The sequence below is a fragment of the Dryas octopetala genome, chromosome 7 (genome assembly GCF_963921425.1).
Source record: "Dryas octopetala chromosome 7, drDryOcto1.1, whole genome shotgun sequence".
Lineage (NCBI taxonomy): Eukaryota > Viridiplantae > Streptophyta > Magnoliopsida > Rosales > Rosaceae > Dryas > Dryas octopetala.
Genome location: NC_141372.1, coordinates 15,800,210 through 15,820,219, shown reverse-complemented (window position 1 = coordinate 15,820,219; position 20,010 = coordinate 15,800,210). Strand labels below are relative to the sequence as shown.

The 20,010-nt window shown below is 35.8% G+C and overlaps 1 protein-coding gene across 1 annotated transcript; it reads left to right on the top strand.

Annotated features, from left to right (window-relative positions):
• The first annotated feature begins 11,331 nt into the window (after nt 1–11,331).
• On the top strand, nt 11,332–14,904 carry LOC147280063 (kinesin-like protein KIN-14F). The gene is made up of 11 exons (XM_086252124.1): nt 11,332–11,422; nt 11,461–11,753; nt 12,541–12,639; nt 12,722–12,775; nt 12,891–12,995; nt 13,230–13,311; nt 13,620–13,799; nt 13,888–13,994; nt 14,189–14,329; nt 14,502–14,641; nt 14,736–14,904. Exons 1-11 carry the CDS (start codon nt 11,332–11,334, stop codon nt 14,902–14,904), a joined length of 1,461 nt encoding a protein of 486 aa, XP_086108250.1.
• Nucleotides 14,905–20,010: the final 5,106 nt, after the last annotated feature.

Here is a 20,010-nt window from a genome sequence, read left to right as displayed (position 1 = left end):
TCGCACCGGCCGAGGTGGGTTGGGTTTTATGAAACTTCTCTCTTTTTTAATTATATATTTTATGAAATTGGTTAATAATAATTTATAATTAATATCTTTTGTGAATATAATTATTTAGTTGTAATAATTAGTTAATATCAAATGTGTTTTCATTATTTTTGTTTTATATAATTGTTTTTTAATTACGCTACCAGACGCCTTCTCATATTTTGAGAATACAAAATTTAATTTTTTATTTTCATTTTACAATACAGTTTTTAGAAAATTGTTCTGTAAAACGTTACCAGACGGGCCCTAAAATGTAGGGCTGGGTCGGTTTGACCGAAAAACCGAGACCGTACCCGAAACCGCTCCAACCGATGCCGAGAATAACCGTACCGGAGAGAAACTGTACTGAGATATCGGTTTGCCAACCGAACTGGTATGTTCGGTCCCGGTTCCGGTTCTCAGATCCTAGAACCGTTGGTTTACCGAACCGAACCGAGTATATATAACATTTAATTTAAATATTACATTTTTATATCCTAAAATACCTTTTTATATACATTTATATACATTTTTATAATTTATATAAAAAATATATAAATTTATAAACCCTAAACCCTTTCTATACCCTAAATCCTATAATTAATAATTTATATGTTTTTTAATTTATATAATACATTTCTATATAAAAACTAATTAAACATACCCTAAACTAATATTATAACATATCCTAAACAATTTATATCATATAATTATAAACTAAATATTAAACCCTATATCCTATTCTTATATCTTATACCATAAACCCTATTGTGTATTTTATCAAATCTTATATCTTATAAGGCTTATTATATCCTATACTGATATATTATATACCATAAGACTATAATTGATAATAATTCAATAATTTATAGTTGGTATATAACTAATAACTATTGTCTATATAGATGTTTAGTATGGTATAATATGATAATAGTCTATAACTAATAACTAATAACTATAATCTATATAAATGTTTAAAGTATAGAAATATATTATATAAAATATGTTTTATATAAATTATAAAATATATTTAATACAAAGTAAAAACTCCAAACTCCAAATTCCAAACCCCAAAATACCCTAATGTCTAAATTACTAAAATACTAATTTTTTTTTCTTTTCTCTTTCTTCCCCATTCTTTTTTATACTTCTCTAAACCAAAAAGGTTTATTCCCATAAAGATTACTGACACATACAGCTACAACTAGAAATTGACATTGGCTCACTTCTAAAAGAAACAGACCTATATAGCCCTCATCTAAACCCCTTTTTCTTTTTCTGTGCGTGCACACTGCCCAATGCCCCACCTTCCTCCCTATTCTTATCTTCCTCTTTATTTTCTTTGAAACCATTTTCTCTCTCATTCTCTGTCACTTTCTCCCTGCGTGACCCTGCCCTGCCAAGATTCACCGTCGCCGGCCACCTCCCAGCAATAAAAGGCCATTGGTCGACTCCCCAAGCCGGCGCCAACACAACCTAGCCGCCACCCAACTCGGCCGGCCTCCTGATATGTTCATAAATTCATATCATTTTATATTCCTCTTACTTAGTTTTTGTGAGTTCATTTGATTAACAGCTTTAAATTTCATTTAGTTTTGTGTTTTTAGATTCCGAACAATAAAATGAGAAATTTCACCATTTATTCTCCTTAATAGATTTTAACATGAATCCAATTGGAGATAGAAACTAACACCTTGAAATTATTCCAGGTTAAATTTCGTGACATTTGAAGACTTCTAAGGTGTTCATTTTGAATTTCAAAGTCAGCCCAAAACTGCACCCAAGGAGAACTGAGTCAGCTGCATTGTGTGGGGCATAACGTTTTGGTTTGAGTTTGGATTGAGGCATATAATATATAGTTAGAAAGAAGACATCTAGGGCTTTCTATTGATATATAAAACGTAAATTTCTGAGTCGGTTAAGGTCTCCAAATTGCTCTCCAAAGACAGCTCAGAAATCCTGTCAGAAAAAGGAAAAAGTGGTCCCAAGGCATCTTTCCATTTTGGGTAATTGCCTATCACATGCTCTCTTTCCTTCCCCTTTGTTTGCCCATTCTAAGCAAAATTCAGAAACCACAATGTGAAGGCTCTAAATGAGGCAAAGAGAACATCTACCTATCTCAACATTCTTTAAGGATCATCCATTTAGGGATAAAGATGAAATATTCTCATTTTTGAATTAACCAAACCTTATCTCTTCATTTTCTTTTAATCCTAGCCACATATTCTAGACATAACAACTCACCCAAACCATAAAATACTCTCTCATTTTCGAGCTCCCCCCTCCATCCTCTCTAATTTCACTCATTTCATCATTCATTCTATCATCTCATCTCAAAAACACACATCTCATCTTTCATCTTCCAAAACTAGGGGTGGACATTTACTACCGAAATACCGAAATCGAACCCGTACCATACCGTACCGTGTCAATGTTATACCGAAAAATAATACCGATTATATACCGTACCGATACCGTACCGTACCGAGTCTAAATCGGTATGGTATAGGTATGAAACTTTCAATACCGTGAAATACCGTACCGTACCGATATATTTTTAATTTAATTATTTAATATATATTTCATTATTATGCTTTCTATACTTGGGTCTGAGTTGCTCTTGTGTTTTACAGTTTTACTCTTCCTTTTGTCATTGTTGTAGTTTCTTTGGCATTGATATATATATATATGTATATATAGAATGGTGTGTGATTTATGATCAGTTGCTTTCTTTTCTAATTCTGTGTTTACACTGGTTGATGATGAATTGTGTTAGAATTATATATGTGCTTAATTAGTCGTTTGATGGTTAATTAAGGATCAATACCATCGATCATAGTTCACAACAGAAATGAAAGGAACGTACAAGTTGGGTTTTGTTTTATCTTTTGGTTGGGAAAAAATATTTCTTTTTGGTTGTTAAATATTGTTTTTTGACAAAAAAAAAAGTTTAAAATGTTGGTATATACCGAAACCATACCGAACCATACCGAATTCATAGAACACTGGTATGGTATGGTACCAGTTTTAAAAATGTCCATACCGTACCGAATAAAAATTTCGGTATGGTATCGGTATGGGGCTCATACTGTACCATACCGTACTGTGCCCACCCCTATCCAAAACCCTAGCTTTTTCTCATCTCTCTTCATCATGTCTTTTCTCCATCTTCCCTCCATCAACTCTTCCTCTCCAAAAAGCCAAACACCATCACAACACTCATCTACCATATTCACCACCATTATTGCAAGAAGAGCTTGGAGGCACTTGGGACAAGAAGCTATTTTGGGCATCCTTGGAGGAGTGACACCCCTTGAGAGCTTGACTTCAACATCTAGAGTTTTCTCTTTTCCTTCTTGTTTCCATTTATGTTTCAATTTGTGATATTGTTTGTAACTTTTACAGCTAGTAAGTAGTTTTTGATTTGAGGTTAGGGATGTAGCCCTAGCCCAACCATGTAATGACTTTGTGATTTGTGATATAAATGCCCTTTTGGATATATATGCTCTTATGCTAGTTTAAAGATCATGACTTATATGTGTGAATTTACCACTTGTGCATATGAGAAATGTTGTCATGTAGAAATTGGAGATTGGTAACCTTTAGTTTCTAAAGCTTGTTGCATAAGAGCATGGTAATTTAAAAACACCTTGGTTGGATTGTTTTAATTGCTTGTATTCCTCATCCTTAGAACTTTATGCACCTAGGGTTTGCTATGTCATTAATCTTAGGAAGTTACCTATCACCTTGGTTGGGATAGTTGATAACATGAAAGAGGATGTGCCCTAATTTACCTTGATCGGGGGTTAGGAGGGAATTTAATCTATCTAATTTGGCATAATCATTAATTGCATTGTTTGTTACATGGGAGGGTTAGTGTGAACCCCTAATAACCTCAAATCCTTCATCATCATTGAATTTAATTTGTACTTGAATTTGTTTGTATTTCCATGTGTTAGTTTCAAATTCTAGTGTTACTTATCATCAATCAACCAAATAACAACTCAACACTACACATTTGCACATACCATTATGTTTAGTCTTGGCTTTGTATAGTACATAGTAGGTTGTTTGTTAGTTTTATAACCCTAAAATAAATCTAGCTTGTGATTGAAATCCTAATCCAATCTCTTGGGTACGACAACCCCCTACTTCCATTTCCATACTAAAACTTGATAACCTTGCACTTGAGGTAGGACAACAACACCTCCCCATGCGACGGAATCACCGCTCCAAGCCATGCCTTCCTCGCCGGATTTCTTCAAATTCCGGCGGTATTTTCCGTCGACCCAAGAATCAAAGTTTATCCTCTCTTCATTCTCCATCTAATTATATAAATGGATTGGGTTGTTGCTTAAAACTGAAAACCCTCTGTCTCGCTGCCCTTTCGCCACCCATTCGTCGCACCGTGTCGGTCAAGGCCCATACCGAGCCGACTGAAAATGCCGGTCAACCGAGTGCCGGTTTACCGGCATTTCGGTTCCGGTCTCAGTAACCAAAAGGGCCATCCGAGGGGGGTCCGGTCGGTTACCAGTTTGGGGTTCTCGGTTCGGAAACAGGACCGAACCCACCCCTACTAAAATGGCCCCAACTCAGATTTAAATGAATTCCAATAAAATTCAGATGTTTTCAAAAACTCGTGGATTTCATTAAGGGAGGTGTCCCCAACTTAGATTTCATTGGATTTTAAACGTCCAATGGAATCTAAGTGTCCCCAACTCAGATTTTAATGGAATCCAAAGAAATCAAGGTGTCCCCAACTCAAATTTTAATGGATTTCAATGAAATCTAGGTGTCCTCAAAAAGTCATGGATGTCATTAAGTGAAAGATTTTAATGGATTTAGATGGATTTGGATGGATTTGAATACATTTTTTACACATAACAAATTTCATGAGAATTCTTGCCAATTCCCTTGGATTTTGATAGTTCTATGGATTTTAAAATCCATTAAAATCCTCACAACTCCCACTATCAACAATAACTCACAGATTTTATTGTTGATGGTACGCAATGATCGAAAAATGTTATGTCTCTGACCGTCTTCCTTAGGCGCTAAAAGAATTAGCTACAACACCAAAGTTGACTTTCTCTAATTCACCACTATCCTCTTCAGCAAACTCGGCCTCATTATACTCATCATTCTCGTCCGCAACATCTTCTTCCTCTTCATTCTGCGCTAATAGGGTAACAGGTTGCCTTCGTTCAAGGCACACGTTAGACCTATGTCTAGGTTTGCCACACCTATAGCCAAGGAATAAAATTTCGGGTTTCGAGGAAATTTCGATGAAAATTTTGATGAAAATTTCGATGATTTTTAAATTTCGACAAAAATTCGACTGAAACAACGGAAATTGCTATCAAAATACGAAAATTTTGAATGAAACTTTACCATATGTTTATTTAACATATTATTTACTACATTGATAAAAAACATTGAAGAAACCAAATTATATAGTAGGTTTCATGTAATATGTGATGAATATAATGGGCGCTGGAGGCAAATACTGTTAAAAAAATGTTTCACTAATTAATAATTACATCAATAACACCTCAATTTTATTTATACTACAATATTGCCACATGAATTACAAAAGTAATCAATACCACATAGAGTTTCTAGGAGGTTGAAAATTTTCACTGTCTTCAGTATCATCATGTCCAGAGTAGGTGTAATGTGAAGAATAATCACCCCAAGATACTTCTCCAGCATAATTTTGCATGTAATTGCCAACATGCCAACCATATGGATCAGGAATTTGTTGTGGTTAAATTTGCCCATAAGCATACTCATTTGAAGAGTTTGTCTTTTGTTGTGCCAATGAGTTACTATCAGACTCAACTGAGTAAGGTAGATGTGGTGGGTAGAATATTGGAGGATTTTGCCTATAATTGTAATCGTCACTTCCTACCCCCATAGAGCCAAAAGTGGTGGATAATGAATCATCTTCTTCTTGTGCCAGACTTTCATAACCTCTTTGTCTGCGACTATAGCCTTTTCCTATGGCACCAATTCTTGGTCCGGCACGCCTACGCTCATGATCCTCATCTTGTGTTGTATTTGTGTAGTTTGCTTTGACAGAAAATGAGCTCATATACTCTTGAGAATGTCCAATGCAATCTTCATTTCCACCACCACCACCACCACCACCACCACCACTACCTCTACCACTACCACTACCACTACCTCTACCTCCACTGTTGGTAGGAGTGCCCGATCTTGTGTTGGAGTTGCTTGATCGAGAAGGATTAGTGAGAACTGGCTCGTTACGATGTGTTGACCTTGGTTACATAAGTTCATCAAAACTTTCAGTAGGGCTCACCTCCTCATTTAGAACTCTGTCCACAATGATACCTTACTGATGTGCTTGAGCTGCAATATAAGGATATGGATTGCCTGCATCATCATCTAAATAGAGGGGCCTGATCCACTGATAAAGCTGGTTTCCCTCCACATCATCATCCTTTATAGCAGCATCATATATATCCAGCGGATCATATTCATCGATGCGATCCTCCTCTGCTTTCTTGTCTCGAAGTGTAAGCCTCATGTTATAGTAGCAATACACCATCTTTTCTAACCTACTATATGAGAGCCTGTTTCGTTGTTTGGTGTGTATGAGTGCAACAGTGCTCCAGTTTCTTTCACAACAGTTTCTTTCACAAGCTGATGATGACCCTGTTTGTGATAAAACTTTGATGACTAACTTTCTCACAGTAGGCGCATCATTTCTATACATGACTTACCATTCACCTGAAATGAAAAATTTCTTTGTGTAAGTGTAACTATAGAAATAAATAATTAAGTTAATCTAACTTATACAAGTACGATGTATACTCACTAGGAGACATTCTTGATCTAGCAGTTTTTGCAGCTCGCTCTTCGAATATTTTCCGCGCATCTTTAAAATATGTTAACGAGATACAAATACAATACAAATTATACAATATCAATTAAATATATAATTTAAAACAATCAAATTATATAAAGTATTAATATTTCTCGTAAGGATTTTTATGGGCCTTATGGCAAATTATTTTTACCTCATTTTCAAATTGGCCAACTTATGGTGAATAGGGATCCAATTTGAAGAATACGTTGTGCACAGCCCGAATAAGTTCACCATAATCTCCAACAACAGATCTATATTGATAGCGAGGATTCAAATAATAGGCTGCAATCATGCATCAAGTAAATATAGAAATACATAATTAGTAATTTAGTAAATTAATTGAAAGCTAAATCAATTAAAAAAAATGCGGAACCAAAATAATAAATAAATTATTGGGTTAACTGCTGCATGCAAATCGTGTTGTAACGTTTTAAACCATTGATCGTTGATGATTTTTATCATCCACCGTGCACTATTTTTTTTTCTAGCTCTTCCTTCACGACATGCATCAACTCTTAAATTGATCCCATTGTAGGATACACTTCTGTGTCGACAATACGTAAAACTACGTAGAGAGGTCGTAGAGTGATCAAGAACTATATTTTCAACCATCAATTCTGCATCTGAACGTCGGAAATTGCTACGACCCCAATCATCACTGGTGAACAATTGCTTTTGCCCCATCATCTTACCATACAAACTATCTAATGCAATATAGTTTGTAGCAAATCGAGTGGCACCAGGACGAACAATATCTCTTTTTGTGATCTCTCGCATCTTTGCCAAAAACCAATTATGGTTGTAAATATAATTCGTGATCATTCTGACTTTTTTAATCACATTAGCAACTTGCTCTTTCTTCCCCATCTTTTCAAACATTAGATCAATGCAATGTGCTGCACACGACGTCCAATACACATTGTATTTGTTCGTTAACTTCTTACCTGCTTTGACAAATGCGGAACCATTGTCGGTCACAACTTGAACAACATTCTCCTCTCCAACCTCCGTGATAACATCCTTCAGTAGCCCATAAATATATTATGATCCTTTATGCAATCTGAAGAATCAACGGACTTAAGGAATACCGACTTCCCTTTTGAATAGGCCATGAAGTTTATGACAGACAATTTGGTTGGGCCTGTCCAACCATCGCACATGATTGTGCAACCATAAGTTGCCTAATCGGTCTTCAATTTGTTAACATGCTCTTGCATTTCTTTAAACTCCTGGTCCAAAAATCTGGTGCGTATCTGATAAGGTAAAGAAGGTTCTACTCCTACTCCTGCCTGTTGACATCCTATCACCAAATTTTTGAAATGATGAGATGCTGTTTTTGAATGAGGAACATTTTCATATATGAAGAACTTGTTGATCAAGCGTTGCATCCCATCTTTGATTGACCCTCTAGAAAAGAGATTTTTAACACTCTTTTGGCGTGCTTCAGCTACCTTGTACAAGCTTGGTGCTACTGGAGGTGTTGGTAGTGATTCCCTCATGCATGATCCTCTTTGCATCTGTGCACCACTACTAGACCCAGAACCTTGTCCCCTATTTGGGACTTTATGTAAGTATTCCCTCTGCCATTTTGCTGTTCTAGATGCTCGAAGTGCAGCTCAAAATTCTCTTATCTCTTGAGGCCCCATATCATCATTATGATCTTCATCATCATCACTCAGCTCAATCTGACCTTGTCCTCGAAGCTCTTCCCTGAGCTCTTCCATCCGTTGTATTTTTTTGCTCTTTTGGTGTTGTTTGTGTTGCATCCATGCAATGATGAATTGTTTCACTTATGGTGGGACACTATTGCATCGTTGCACATTGTTTCTAGGATCCAAACCACTAAGGTGGTATTTCAGTCGTGTCATTTCAGCACCCTTCATTACAAGGCCACAATATTTGCATATTGAACCTTGTTTGCTACCCGGTAGTGGATTGACATGATCCCAATCTAGATCACGTGATCTCCCTCCACTGGCCATTGAATTCTAAATTCCTAATAACAATAACAATTAACAAAAGAGTTAAATTCCATATTAATATCATATCAGTATATCACTATGAAATTAATATCATATTAGTTATTGAGGAAATTACAGATTTGGTCCATTTATTTTATACCTAGTTCAATTTTGGTCCACGATCTTTTTTAAGTTCTGTTTTGGTCCACTAATTGTTTCATTTGTTCAATAAAGGTCCAGATTTGTGACTTTAAATCTTTTGGGTTGTGTTTTCTTCAATTATAATTGAAGTATAAGTTATATTTCATCATTTTTTAGTCATAAAAACAAATTTGGAGTATTATAATCTAAGAGAATTGAGATTTGGTGAAATTTGAAAAATTGGCAGTTTTGGGTACTCTACTTTAGGGTCAATTATCTTGAGTTTTAGAACTCCAATTTGAATGATCTTTATATGGTTGTAAAGAAGAAAGGCATAGCTTTAAAACAAGTACATATTTGCTGAATTTGGGTGAGATTTGATAGGGTAAAAAGCAGGCCAAATTTGAGAAAACAAATCTGGACCTTTATTGAACAAGTGAAACAATTAGTGGACCAAAACAGAACTTAAAAAAGATTGTGGACCAAAATTGAACTAGGTATAAAATAACTGGACTAAATCTGTAATTTTCTCTTAGTTATTAACTTATTACTAAGTGCATATCATATTGATATTACCAATTGGCAATTCCATATTATTAATTTGTAATTTCATATCATATTACCAATTCCATTTCTATATTACTAATTTCATATTAATTATTATTTTCATCAAATACTGATCTTGCATCAACAGCCTCAAATTTAGTATAAATAAATAAATAATCGATTAATAAGAATAATATCTATATCAAATTATCAATATGGAATTAAGTTAATTAACTATATCAATATCAAATAAAAGCTAAGTTGCTCTGCAGCATGGCATACACAGAAGTGAAAGAACACAGACTTTTACCATTTGACTATATACTTGTAACTGAATTTTATTTACTTTTTATAAATGATTTTTTTCCTTTTATTTAAAGAAGGTGAATTTGATGTAAAAAAAAAAGAACAAAACCAGTAAGGTGAATATGATGTTAAAAAAAATTTGGATATTGTAAAGAAAAATATCACTATCCTTATCAATAGATAGTTGATTTTTTATAAACAAATATTAAGTATAAATTGTATAACCCATGTTTTTTATGGCTAAAAAATAAGTATAATTTTTTTTCTCTTCATAAAACTTAAACGTCAAATTCATGGAACACTTGTCCTTTACCATTCTTTTTTGGGGTCACATAAATATAGATAACGAATTGGTTAATTTTTTTTTTGTTGATTGCCTTTTTTAATAGATAATGAACAGATGGGGTTTATTGAGAATTTTGTAATTCCTACTTGAGAAGTCTATATCAATTAATATTATTAAATTACCATATATTAATAAATTAATATATATGTATATATATATATATGGATGGAGCCATCAGCCATGGAGGGAGTTGATGGACTGGACTGAGCCATATATAGACTTTCTAATATAATCTACTCTCTTTCTTGATCAGAGATTCAGAATCACAATATTAAGCATCAATATTCAATCAAGCTCATGTACTTACAATTTACAAACCTTGCAGGGGGTCTCGCCGGGGGAGGAAGTTACAAACTTTGCAGGGGGTCACGCTAGGGAAGGAGGCAAGGGGCTGCCGCAGGCAAAGAAGACAGAGATAAGAGAGAAAACTAGAGAAGAGATAGAAATCTTGTGCGCAGGGGAGAAAACAGAGAGAAGAGAGCGATCTGAGTCTGTGGATGAAAATGAGGCTGGGAGTGAGGAGTCGATCAGTGAGGTATCACTGTATCAATAGTCACAGTGAAATTTATACGAAATTCCAGAAAAATACACTTGTAGAGGGGTCGAAATTTCACCGAAATAATATCAAAAATTAAGGGAAATGTGATAAAATTTCGGGATCCCAAAAAAAAGAAAATTTCGCCGAAATTTTTTAAATTTCACTCCTTGCATGTAGCAGATATTGGGAGCGGGTCTAGCGTATGAATTAGTCCTAGAGTTTCTGGCTGGATATATTAGTCCTACAGCTCTAAATGAGCGGAAATAGCCGGTCTCATGGATGCAGAATCATAAGCTCTTGGGATAGGTACCGAGAGCTTTTGAATTCTTGTCCACACCACGATTTTGCTCCATGGATGCATATTGACTACTTGTATGAGGATTTATTGGATAAAGATCGCGCTATGGTGGATATGTTTAGTGGAGGGGCTTTGAAAGAGAAAACATTTGAGGATGCATGGGCGTTATTTGAGACATTAGCATTGAATTCTCAAGAATGGAATAAGAAGAAGAAAATGGAAAAGAAATCAGCTGTGGAAGTTGAGATGGCTGAACTTAAGTAGATGATGCAAATGATGGCAATTCAGGTTTCAAAGTTATCACAAGAGAAGTCATGCAATGAGGTTAAAGTTAGGCCGAATACACCACCTCCTATGGAACAGAGAAGTACTTATTTGGAAGACATGATTGCTGCATTGGCTCAGAGTACAACTTCTATGTCCAACGATACAAGGTCTTTTATGGACAAGACCGAGGAACAGATGAGTGCCACAACAAGAGCCATATCGAGTTGGAAGCCCAACTAGAACAAGTCACTTCAACTTTGGACAAAGTGGTAAAGGTTGTACCAATTCATGATGAACTTGAAGCAATTACTACTTTGAGAAGTGGAAGGGTTATTGATAACAAAGTGGGCACTACTCGAGTTGAAAAGAATGATGATCAAGATGATAATGGGATCGAGATATTAGAGCCTAAACAAGTTCAGAAGTATAAGGTGGATAAGGAAAAAATCAAGCAAGAGGAGGAAGAGGAACAAAAGTAGCAAGATAAGCTCACAGCCACTGAAGCTAGCAAGCAGGCCGTGACTCCTCAACCCATTCCGAGAGCTCCATTGCCTTTTTCTCATCATAGAAGGAATTTAGGAAATAAGGATCAAGAAAAGAAAATTTTGGAGATGCTTAAAAATGTGGAGATTAACATTTCGTTGCTTGATGCTATTCAACAAATTCCTAAGTATGCCAAGTTTTTGAAGGAGTTATGCACTCATAATTGGAAATTCAAAGAGCATGAGCAAGTGGCTTTAAGTGAAGAAGTGAGTGCTAGCTGTTTTGTTAAGGAATCTGCCACCCAAGTTGAAGGATCCAGGCAGCTTTACAATTCTGTGTTTGGTTGAGAATCATAAATTTGAGAAAGCATTCTTAGATCTTGGAGCAAGCATTAATTTGATGCCATATTCAGTTGAGCTAAAAGACCATTTAGTTCAAAACGAATATGTACATTCAATTGAGCTAAGAGACATAATGCAATTTGGTAGAACCAATATTGCTGTTTTCTTCAGGACGAGAATTGCAGGTGTTCTTCACATATTCCAATTTGAAACTAAGCAGGTTTTGACACCTTTCCAAATTAGCAATTTGTTGATGATCATTTTTTGAGTTTTTAGGCCTCTTCAGTTGTAGTTTTTTTTTTTTTTTTTTTACTTAGTTGCGTTTCTCCGTTCCATGCAGGGTGAAGAAATATGTGTTATTGTACAAACACATATAAATGATGTCATGTTGCAGCATCATTCTTTGGCATCTGAGGCGCAAAACTTGGCAGATGTTACATGCAAGCGTGTTAAACTCAGATCGTTGTGTGATGAAAAAGATAAGACACTTCAGGTTAGTGTGATTAATTTTCTAGGATCATTCTTTGCTCTAAATTTTTCTTTAGTTTATTCTAATTGATTTTTAAATCTAACAGGATGCACTCTTAGAACAAAGGATATATGGCCTTGAAAAGATTAAAGCTGATGAGGTATTGACATTTGAATTTGGTGTTGGGATTTTTTTCTTTTTATTTAAGTTTTTAATTTCTATTCTTTTGGTACACAATAGGTAGACCAGTATCCATATTGAGTGTTAAAGTGTAGGTTGATTTGCTTGAGCAAGAACGCAAGGCATTAAAGCTTCGAGTGTTCGAACTTGAAATAAAGCTTGAAGTAGAAGTAATTGACATTCAGCAGAAGCAGATTGAGGTGAGAATTTGCAATGCTCCATTTCCTGCAAGTATAATTTTGAAAACTGAGGAGGTTGTTCAGGGCATGCTTGATCAGTAGAACCCATTTTAGGGTGGAACTCATTTTAATTATGTTGTCCTGGCCTATTGATAAGTACTATCTTATTCTATTGGTTAATCAATATTTATTTTTTTGGCAAATGGTTAAATCTTACTACCTTGTAATTATTTTGTTTATCTTGATTATCTTTAGGAGCTAAAGTCATCTTTTCATGAGACAAAACATGAAGTCAAACAAGCTCATTCAAACTGGGAGGAGGAATTTAGAAGGCTTGGTAATATTCTAGAGATTTGATCTGCCTTGAGAATATTTTTGTCAAATAGAAAAGGGTTCATTTAGTTGTATTGTGTTACTTTTAAGGATTGGATGATCTTATACTTTTTTTTTTGTTGTCTTAGAGCATCACATTAAAGGTCTTTAAGTGACATCCTCTTCCTATCATAAAGTTCTTGAAGAGAACATATTTCTTTATAATCAAGTGCAAGACCTCAAAGGTATCCACATAACCACATTATCCCAACTTAATGAATTATCTAGTATTCAAGGATATGGAGCTTAATCAAAGAATTTGCTTTTTTACAGGAACAATTAGAGTTTATTGCAGAGTGAGACCCTCATTACTAGGGCAATCCAATGGCCAGTCCACTGTGGATTATATTGGAGAAAATGGAAATATCATGATTGTCAATCCCTTCAAACAAGGCAAAGACGCAAGAAGGGTATTTACTTTTAACAAAGTGTTCAGAACAAATGTCACACAAGGTATTCTATTGTTTATTTTGCAAAGTGTATATCCTAATGTTTTTTTCTTCAAAAATTTTTAATGATCTCTCTTCCCTACTATTTGCAGAGCAAATATATGCCGACACTCAACCATTGGTCATGTCTGTTTTAGATGGTTATAATGCATGCATCTTCGCATATGGGCAGACTGGTTTGGGAAAGACATACACAATAGTAATGCCAACCTATTGTAGTTGTGAAAATTGCTATTAGATAGTATTGTATAACACTAATACATACCTCATATATATGCATCAAGTATTATATTATTATATATGTGGTTTCAAATGTAACCTATAGCTTTCAGTTGATTGGCTTATCAAAACATGATTCTTGCTTGATATGAACTACTTGTTTACCTTACACAGAGTGGCCCTGATTTGACAACTAAAGAGACATGGGGTGTGAACTACAGAGCCCTGTGTGACTTATTTCAAACGTCAAAAGCCATGGTGGACATTATAAGATATGAAGTTGCAGTACAAGTGATAGAAATATACAATGAACAAGTGAGAGACCTTTTAGTTAGTGATGGTTCTAACAGAATATATCCTTACTATTCTTATAAGTTTTCTCCAATTTGAGTTTGAATTTAGGTGTTACAGATTCATAAGCTATATACTGTGTTGTCACTTTATAACCTTGACTATTTGTAAATTAAATATACGAAACAAGTCTCAGTTGAATGACCTTAATGTACCTGATGCAACTTTGGTTCTAGTTACCTGTACTCAAGCTGTTCTTGATTTGATGAAAATTGGCCAAAAGAATCGTGTTGTTGGTCCTACAGCTCTAAATGAGTGGAGTAGCCGGTCTCATAGGTAGATGATTTTTATTTCTTTTTGAAGTTTCAGTAGTATTGTTATCTTAAATTATTCTAACTAGTGATTTGTGGGTTTGCAATTTGTTTTGCAGTGTTTTAACAATTCATATATTGGGAAAAGTGTTGGCTTTTGAATGTATTCTAAGGGGTTGCCTCCATCTTGTGGATTTGGCTGAGAGTGAGAGTGAGAGGGTTGATAAATCTGAAGCTATTGGTGAGAGACTAAAGGAAGTGTATGAATGGTCTAACAATAAAAAATAAAAGATAAAAGAACTATTATTTCCTCCAAATTACAGATGCCTCCAAAATGAACTATTATTTCAACTGAATGTACATATGCCTCCAAAATGAACTATTGTTTCCTGTGGCCACACTTGTAGCAGATATTGGGAGTGGGTCTAGCGTATGGATTAGTCCTAGAGTTTCTGGCTGGAAACCTCTCTTGCGCTTTGCCATCATTTTCGGTTTTTCGTGCTTTAGGAGTTGCTATTGCTTGATGCACCCCTTTATTCTTCTCTTCTTGGGGTATTTCATGGACTTTTTGTTTAACACTCAAACTCCTAATTCCTGATCGCCTATCTTTTTCCATTTGTTTCGCCTTCAATGCCTTATTATAAGCCTCATCAACACTCCAAAAAGTCTGCAAGCCAATCTTGTCTTGAATGGATGGTTTCAATCCGCTGATGTATCTCGCCACCCTCTGGTTGTTGGTCTCTGCAAAATTGTTGCGTTCAGCCAGTTGCAAAAAATTGTTCCGTATAACTCTCAATTGTTTAAGGGTCCTGGTTGCAATTAAGATAAAGGCGATACAATTGCTACACATAATCTTGTGGTAAAAAACGTTCCATGAGTAATTCCTTCATCATACGCCAAGTCCTGACTAGATTCTTTCTCTGTCGTTGTCGACTTTTTTGTAAATTGTCCCACCAAACGGCTGCACTACCCTTCAATCGAAAAACGATCATTTTCACCATCCGATGTTCATGAATGTCCATAAGGTCGAAAAACCTCTCAACTTCGTTCAACCAGTCAATAAATGCTTCAATCTGCATGTGCCTATTGAAATAGGATATATTAGTCTTCAAACGGTAGTCATCAAAAGTTTGTCGCCTCTGTTGATTGTTTCCCTGTTGATTATCTTCTTGTCTCCGATTTGGAATTGGTTCATCTTCCTCATACTCATCTTCACTATCTTGTTGATGTCGATTTTGGCCACGGGCAAATCCCCCAGCACGTCTACTGATGTTAATTTAAACCAACCTAAATAATAGATTAATTTAAATCAAATTAAACTCGCAAACGTACGAATCTATTATAGCATAGACCAATAAGAACAAGGTCGTATACACTGAGATTGACTAGAACAATCTAATTATAAAATTATTGCTCAACTAAATCAATAAGAGATTTGATTTGGTTCGAAATTATAATAACTAAATTAAGAAAACAATGACTAATTAAGATTAAAATTAATGAGACGAACACTAAGGCTTCGATTCCACCACTAATCCTCTTAACTCTAGTTTCTAATTATCAATTTATTAAGTGATGAAAAAAATTTCCACACACATATCCATGGTCAGGTACACATGCAATTAATTTATCAAGAGTATTTAGCTATTCTTGTTATAACGCCCCGAACCTCGGGCCCATAAATATTCTGAAAACCTTTTTCCAAAGAATGAGCCATGCACTTAATATAATAAATAAATACGTTAAATAAATCAAAGTGTGAGCCCAAAACATTTATGTAAAATTCACTGTATAAAATCGGTTAAATCAAATTAAAATGGGTCCTGCTGCCTCGACTTCTCCTCACTGCTTCCTCAGCCTGCTAACCTGCAAAATACCAACAACCACACTGCACCATATCCATAGTACACCGGGTCATTTAAGCAAACAACCCGGTAAGCTCACTAGAGCTCGTATGAGTGAAATGACTTAATAATAATTATCCTCAATAATATTCTTAATTCTCATACTAAAAAATAATCCACAATAAAACCTATAATTACTCAAATCGCATAATAATTTCATCAACATTCATCCAAGCATTAGGATAAACAATAGTTCCTCATATTCACATCAATTTTCACCAATAATAATAATCATCATTCTGGCAAATAAATTGCCTAATCTTCAACTACCAACCTCAACCTCAAATCATTCACATCCTAAATTTAATAACCTCAAACCATAATTATCATCACTTCCATTCTCAAGATTCAAGCCTAGACATTACCAAGTCATAGTCAAACCAAATCCTAGCAACATATGCACGCAAGCACACAAAACAACAAAACAAACTATCAAATTTCACTCACGTCGCTCTTTGAAATCCTCCAGTTTTAAAGCCATTTCTCAAATCCTTTCTGAAATCATCTCAAAACTGTAAATCTATTAACGTGTTTGAAATAAACGCTATGCCTTACTGAAACTGTCATTTAAAATGTTTACTTATATAATTATTTTCTCAAAATGCTCCACAGATTGAAACCTCATGCCACACTAGTACCCGGAGAACTGCTGGTCATATACTGAGGTAACTAAGCTCGCCACATCTCGTGCATAGGCACGAGCAGGTAGGTAAGCTCGCCACTTCCCGTGCAGAGCGAATCAATGCACGGGCAGGCAGGTATGTTCGCCACTTCTTGTGCAGAGCGAATCAATGCACGAGCAGGCAGGTAACTAGGCTCGCCACTTCCCGTACAGAGCGAATCGATGCACGGGCAGGCAGGTATTCCCGCACAATCTCAATCACAACATTCCCAAACCATCTCATAACTATCCTTGTTTCACAATATAACACCTCTTGTATTTCTTTTCAGACTCATATCTACATAGGCATCATCATCAACCCTTACTGTTTTGTCCGAACTACACCGAATCTTTTCCGAAGTTGGTTCCTACTCACGACCCATCACTTGTCTGTCACTCAAATCATACTAACATTTCCTCAATAATTAATTTGATCATTTTGTATAATAACTACCTAATCATCATTCACTAACCTCGACAATAAACATTCCTTTTCTAATTCAACGATTATCCTCAAAGCAACTCTATAATTCTCAATTAATTCTTTTGCATCAAATCCTCATTAATTCATTCTCATGGTCCAAATCCTATACTTAGCCTTCCTAATATATAACAACAAACATGCAAAACAGACAATTCATTAACGGTACTCTACATTAAAATCCGATAAGTATCACTCACAGTTTAACCACGTGAAATGACCGAAGTGCCCTTCACGGCACCATTGCTCGTATATCAAATCCAGTAGCATAACGGCATCCGGAATGAGACTTCCCGAACCCGTATACCTGTTAAGATCAGAATACCAACAATTCGATAAACAGGGTTCACAACTTGGTCGTTCAACAGCCGAAATGGGTGGTAACCACCACGCACGGTGGCTGCCCAGCCCCTAACAACACACAAACACTCACCGATACACAAACAGACCCTATAATTGACCTCTGGATGTCCTCGGGAGGCTAATTGACAAGGAAAACCACCCGAGCCCCCACCACCAGTGGCGGTGCCGACGGCGGCAGCGACACAACATAGCCTCGACAGAAAAATTCAGTCCAAAACAAACCCACATTTAGTCCAACAACTCACAAGCAACAAATAAAAGGTATTAGAACAGAAATTGAGTGACAACAGCTCAACCTGGCCACCACACGTGGAGGAACCCGCGGCGGCAGTGAACTTCAAATAGGGTTTTTTTATTCTAGTGGTAATTGAGTCAAACAAAGTACAAAAACATGTAGAGGAGAGAGAGGATCAATTTGGGTACCTTACTCGACAGAAACACCGCCGGAAAAACCAGAAATTGGCCGGAGAAGACAACTGGCCCTGTGGCTTCGTTTTGCATGCTACGGTGGTCCGATGAACGATCGGGAACCACCCATGGACTCGCCGCGACGAGGGGGAGAAGACCCAAGTGGTCCGGCGTCGCATCTTGGCCGGAGACGACAGATTGTTGTCGCTTGGGTTCGATCAGGTTTGGCCTGGGTTTGAAATTTGGCTGGGTTTCTGGGTTATCCGAAACCAAGGGAAGAGAGAGGAAGGGACGGCGAGCTCGGGGAGCTTTCGTCCGCCTCCCTCCGCCGCTGGACGCGCGACCATGCGCCAGTGACAGGACGGTAGTGCTGAACGGGCGAAGAGAGAGAGAGAGAGAGAGAGAGAGAGAGAGAGAGAGAGAGAGAGAGAGAGAGAGAGAGAGAGACAGAGTATCGGGGAGAGAGGAGAGAAAGAGTGTCCAGAAAGATCTGATTTTTGGGTATTTAAAACCCATTCATGCAAAATTACGAAATTGCCTCTCCCTTCAAACGTCCATATCTCTTAAACCGTAACTCTGATTTATGCGTGCTTCGTGTCTACGAACTCGTGAACTCGAGACCTATCCAACGTGCCCAAAGTCAAAATCAAAAGTCCATAAATTTTAAAAGTCAACTTTTGGTCAAGCCCAAATTAAAATAAAAATTAAAAATTAGATCAAAACCCTTTTTATTTCCAAATAAATTCTCAAAATCCTTAAAATAAATTCTCAAAATATTTAAAATAACTCCTTGAAAAATAAGGGGTCTTACACTTGTTTGGGCATAAACTAAAATTATCTTATTGCAAACATATCTATGGTCAGACATGCATAAACAATAGGAAATTAATTAAGCATGGAAGAAAACCATTCATTAATTTGGTCATATTAACAAATAGCCAATTTTAGGAAAATCACATAGACTATAACATTCATCCATGGTCAGGCTTAATAACCACATACACATCCTCATCCATGGTCAAGTTTCTATTTGTCATTAATAATTGCAAACCTCAATCCAATTAAGGTAAAAGAAATCATAATCATACCCATTAGCCAACGTTATACTGCAAATTTTTTTTTTCAAACATAGCCCCACTACCATAACATCATAAACTGCCAAAACTACTTCTTAAGTTTCATGTGGTTGTTATATGCCTCAAATAGATAAAGAAGGAAGTTCTAGTGAATTGATTCAGAGTAATATTGTTTTCAGTATTTGATCAAAGCAAAGCATACTGAGATTATAGAAAAAGAACACAAAACTGAAATAAAAACATGAATTTAATGTATAACTCTCAGAAAAGAAAGAATGGCCAAAAGCTCACAAGGGTATAAGTCTCTACTAATATTCATGTAATTTTCTAATCCATGCAAATTCATTCACCAAAAATTGCATTAATATGGCTATGTGAAAAGTAAAATTTCTAACATAAACATGATGAAACCTGTCTAGAACAAGGATAATACAGAGAACCTAAGCTCACATCTTTATTAGAAAATTGAAATTTCCATATCAATTTCATGTATTTCCTAAA